The 4694-nt window shown below is 42.4% G+C and overlaps 1 protein-coding gene across 1 annotated transcript; it reads right to left on the reverse strand.

Moving 5' to 3' along the window:
• Positions 1-365: 365 nt before the first annotated feature.
• LOC115924140 (ras-related protein Rab-21-like) lies at positions 366-2228 on the reverse strand. Its single transcript, XM_030985962.1, has 3 exons — positions 2190-2228; positions 1490-1706; positions 366-505 (listed from the first exon to the last, which is right to left on the reverse strand). Exons 1-3 carry the CDS (start codon positions 2226-2228, stop codon positions 366-368), a joined length of 396 nt encoding a protein of 131 aa, XP_030841822.1.
• Positions 2229-4694: the final 2466 nt, after the last annotated feature.

The following is a 4694-nucleotide window of genomic DNA, read 5'->3' on the forward strand; positions in this document are numbered from 1 at the left end:
GTATATGAGAAAAAACTTGTAATCACAATATCATGGAAACCTGTTAATGAATAACAATCGAATTTGAATGTGAAAAATTGCTTCTGTTTTGGTTTGTAAAATTGCTCTACGACGGAGGCATCATTTTCGACTGCGCGCAGTCGAAGTTCCATCTAGTTTCGTTTTAATTCCATGAAGATCCAAGCCATAAAATCGGTTTTCTATCTTGAAGCATGCAAAGAGCTTTGATCAAGGGAAATTTCAATAGCCTATTCTATTGCCTGTATAGATTATGTTCGGTCGGAGTAATAGGCTATGTAAAAGACTAATGAATTTGCTTTCACGTTGATTTTAGAAAGTCTTTGCGATCATGTTTGATGACGTGATCACGTGCTCTGACATCGACATCGACCGCGATGACGGCCTTTCTTTCCTTCGAGTTGGGTGAAGTTGGAGAAGTCGATCGTACTTTGAGGACGCATGCCTCCATTTTCTTTACTTGATCTCATCTCGTACTCCATTTGACCTGTTAGGAGTATAGGAAATGAAAAGGGATATTTAAGAATAAAAACCGATTTAAAGGGATCGTTGAGTTTTGGTATAGAGGGCGATGCACGAAATAATTTTTTTGTGAGACAATGAAAAACTGAGTATCAAATTTGAAAGAGCATGCAATTTAAATGACAAGTATGGTGCAGTTATAACTATTAGTTTTTATCTAATGATGCAGGTTTTGGTTACTAAAATTGAGTTTGACAAAAACTGTACTCTCTATTCCAAAAAACAACTTTTCTTTTAAAAAGAAGAAAATGTCAAGGGGCAAATACCATTGAGCTTTTATTAGTTTTGTTATTTTACACATAATTTTTTTTCTTCAGAACTAACTAAGTTCTTTAGAATTAAGATTTGTAGGATCCTTAGTCATTGTAAAGGTGAGCGGATCAAGAAAGGACAGAACACCCCAACCCCACCCCTACCCCCCCCCCCCCCCCCCCAAAAAAAGGATTGGCATCTTCAGGGACGCATCCATGGGATTATGGACTACATTTAATCTCAGTTCTTGAGATTACGCGATCGCGAGCTATTTTTGCATACACAATTAGCACTGTGATCTTTGACCTTTGACCTCATGACCCCAAAATCTAATCAGCTCATTAGCTCTGTAAGATACATACATGACGGCAGGAATCCACACATCGGCTCTTGAGACAACGTGATCACGAGAACGACAACCCGAAAACATAATGCCTCCGGCTACTTCGTGACGGAGGCATAAATAAAAACGGTAAGAGACGAGATCATAATGATTACGATGATCTAAATTTACGTAAATTATCGATTAACTGAGCCCCATGTTTTTAAGAGTTGTGAAAATAGCATGCAATTCTTATCTAACTTGCTGTCGATTCGGATAAATGTCAACCTGTTATCGCTCGGGGTATTATTCTGGGAATACATAGAATAGGCGATAAAGAAATGGCATATGAAATTATTTTCTCGAAATACTTACAGATATGATAGAAGATTTCTTCAACATCCTGACCAGTCTTGGCGCTGGAATGAAAGTGAAACACTCCTTTGGTTTGGGCGTAACTCTCTGCCACTTCCCGGTCGACAACACGGAGCGGTTCAAGGTCTACTTTGTTCCCAATCACATAAATCAAGATCTCATCAGGACCATCCCTCCTTAGCTCTGAGATCCAGAAATCAACATCTTCGAACGATTTCTAAATATTTTTTGTTATGAAGAAAAATGAAACGTCCTTGACCTTTGCTGCTATTTTTCATTTGGGCAGTTCCTCCCCCCCCCCCCCCCCCCCCCCCCCACCCCTCCCCCAGATATTATTGCGTTGGTATCTTATGCAATGTTTGAATAGAATAACCTTACCCCCTCACAGCGCACAAGAGTGTCGATTTTTCATCCAAAAAAAATATTAAAAGAAAACAAAGAAGGAGAAGAAGAAGAAGAGGAAGAAGAAGAAGAAGAAGAAGAAGAAGAAGAAGAAGAAGAACAAAAAGTAAAGGATCGATATTTTTTTGGAACGACCGGGCAACATTTTTCCATCCCCGATTGAATGTCCCTCAAGCCCCAATCACACCAAACTAGTGCTCACTACGTTCTGGAACCGTCCTAGAAAATCGTAAAACGGGTTGTGGTCGGGGTAGAATATGAAAATGATGTCTATAATACGATCCTAGTTTGTTCATACACAGTCCTCAATACGTCCATCTCGTCTGTACCCCGTCATTAGTCACCTCATATCAAGTTCGGATCGGGTAAATTTGCCATTTCCAGGCAGACCGTAGTCAGTTTAAACCCCTTATAAACTAGTTCTACCGCGTTCCCAATACGTCCAAACCCATATTCTAAGGCTAGTTCGCAACTTGGGCTAACTAGTTTATAACCCTACCACTCCGTTCAGAGACAGTTCAAAGGCTATAAAACTCCAGCGCATTCTTGCCATACCTCATTCGCGTTTAACTTCAACGCTTCAAGCTGTGCAGATCAAGACATTCAAGTAAATCACACCAAACTAGTTCTCACTATGTTCTGTAAAATGCTGCCAAACGGGCTCAAATTACGTGCGAACGGGGTGTATTAGCAACTGTTTATGATCTGTTTAAGAACTTCATAGGAGGGCTCGGTCTGGCTTGGACGAGAAGGGTGCTCTAGAATTTTGAAACTGTCCATAATTGTCCCCGTCCTGCCATTAGACGGAGTGACAACGTACTTAAAACGAGATGGATGTACTACGAACGGAATTGCCGTCTGATTCGGTTCTGCTAAGAACGAGTTACAACACGACGTGGTCGAGCATCAATGAGCAGTAGTAAATTGGAACGGAAATTATGAATGGTGTGTGTGTGTAATTGATTTTTCGTTTACAGACGTGTATCAATCAGATATAATTATTTACGTCTGGGGACCGACTTTAAACGTCACCATCCGAAAGACGTGACTCAGTTTCGAACCTGCGTCCTTGGCTGAATCAGTTTGTAACTTCCTTTATAAGCTGGATTACAGGCGCACGCCACAACGCCCCGTTAATGGCAAGACTGCACTGACTTTTTATAGCCCTCGAGCCAGGATGGCACACTATATGGGCGCGTTCGAACGCACTAAGAACGAGATGCGGACGAGTTGAGCTGTCCCTGAACGTGGTGGTCGTGTTACAAACTAGTTTAATAGAACACGTTGCAAACTAGTTAGAATTGGTTTAAACTGATTAATGATGGGCTTCCACTGCTTGGAAATGGCAAAATTACCCAATCTGACCTTGATAATTATGAACTGACTGTGGACGGGTATTAAGGACTGTTTAAGAACGATCTAGGATCGTATTATGGACAATATTTACACATTTTACCCCGACCACACCCCGTTTTTACGATTTTCTAGGACGGTTCCAGAACGTAGTGAGAACTAGTTCGGTTTGATGGGGGTTGCTTATTGGTGCTCGACCACGGTACTTTGCAACACGTTCCTAGTATGATCGAATTACGGCAATTCCGTTCATGATACGGCAATCAGTCCGTTCGTAATCCGTCCTCCTCGTTTTAAGTACGATGTCACTCCGTCTAATTGCAGGACGGGTAAAATTTTGAACAGGCTCAAAGTTCTAGAGCACTCTCCCGTACTAGCCAGTCCGAGCCAGTCCATGAAGTTCTTAAACAGATTGTAAACAGTTGCTACTACGTATTACTCCGTTCGCACACAGTTTGAGCCCGTTTGGCAACATTTTTCAGAACGTAATGAGAACTAGTTCGGTGTGATGGGGCATTAGCGTCACCCTAAAGCCCCCATCACACCAAAGTAGTTCTCACTACGTTCTCTTAAATGTTGCCAAACGGGCTCAAACTGTGTGCCAACGGAGTTGAACGTAATAGCAAATGTTTTCGACCTGTTTAAGGACTTTATGGACGGGCTCGGACTGGACTAATGTCTCTAATACGATCCTAGTTCATTCATTAACAGTCCACAATACGTCCAACTCGTCTGTACCCGTCTACAGTCAGTTCATATCAAGTCAGATCAGATCGGATAAATTTGATATTTCCAAGCAGTCCAAACCATTTTTACTAGTTCGGAACTTGTTCTAACTAGTTTATAACCCAACCACCCCTTTCAGAGACAGTTCAACTCGTCCTCTTCTTGTTCTTAGTGCGTTCGAACGCGCTTCTATCGTGCTTAATTTGCAATCCCGTCCTGTTTTGAGGGCTATACAAACCCAGCGCGTTCTTCCTCGTTGATGCTCGACCACATCACGTGGTAACACGTTCCTAGTAGGATCGAAGTACGGCAATTCCGTTCGTAGTACGTCCATCTCGTTTTAAGTACTTGTCACTCCGTCCAATTGAACAGGCTCAAAGTTCTAGACCACCCTTCCCGTCCAAGCCAGTCCGAGCCCGTCCACGAAGTCCTTAAAAAGATCGTAAATAGTTGCTAATACGTTCACTCCGTTCACACACAGTTTGAGCCCGTTTGGCAACATTTTCCAGAACGTAGTGAGAACTAGTTTGGTGTGATAGGTGCTTGACTTTAACGTCTTAAACTGCAAAGCCTAAAGCGTTGAAATTGAACGGGAATGAGGAATGGCGAGAACGCTCTGGGGTTTTATAAGTCCCGAGTCAGGACGGGATTGCACACGCTCTAGAAGCGTTCGAACGCACTCAGAACGAGATGAGGAAGAGTTGAACTGCCTCTGAACGGGGTG

Source organism: Strongylocentrotus purpuratus, unplaced genomic scaffold (assembly GCF_000002235.5).
Source record: "Strongylocentrotus purpuratus isolate Spur 01 unplaced genomic scaffold, Spur_5.0 spur5_scaffold_15, whole genome shotgun sequence".
Lineage (NCBI taxonomy): Eukaryota > Metazoa > Echinodermata > Echinoidea > Camarodonta > Strongylocentrotidae > Strongylocentrotus > Strongylocentrotus purpuratus.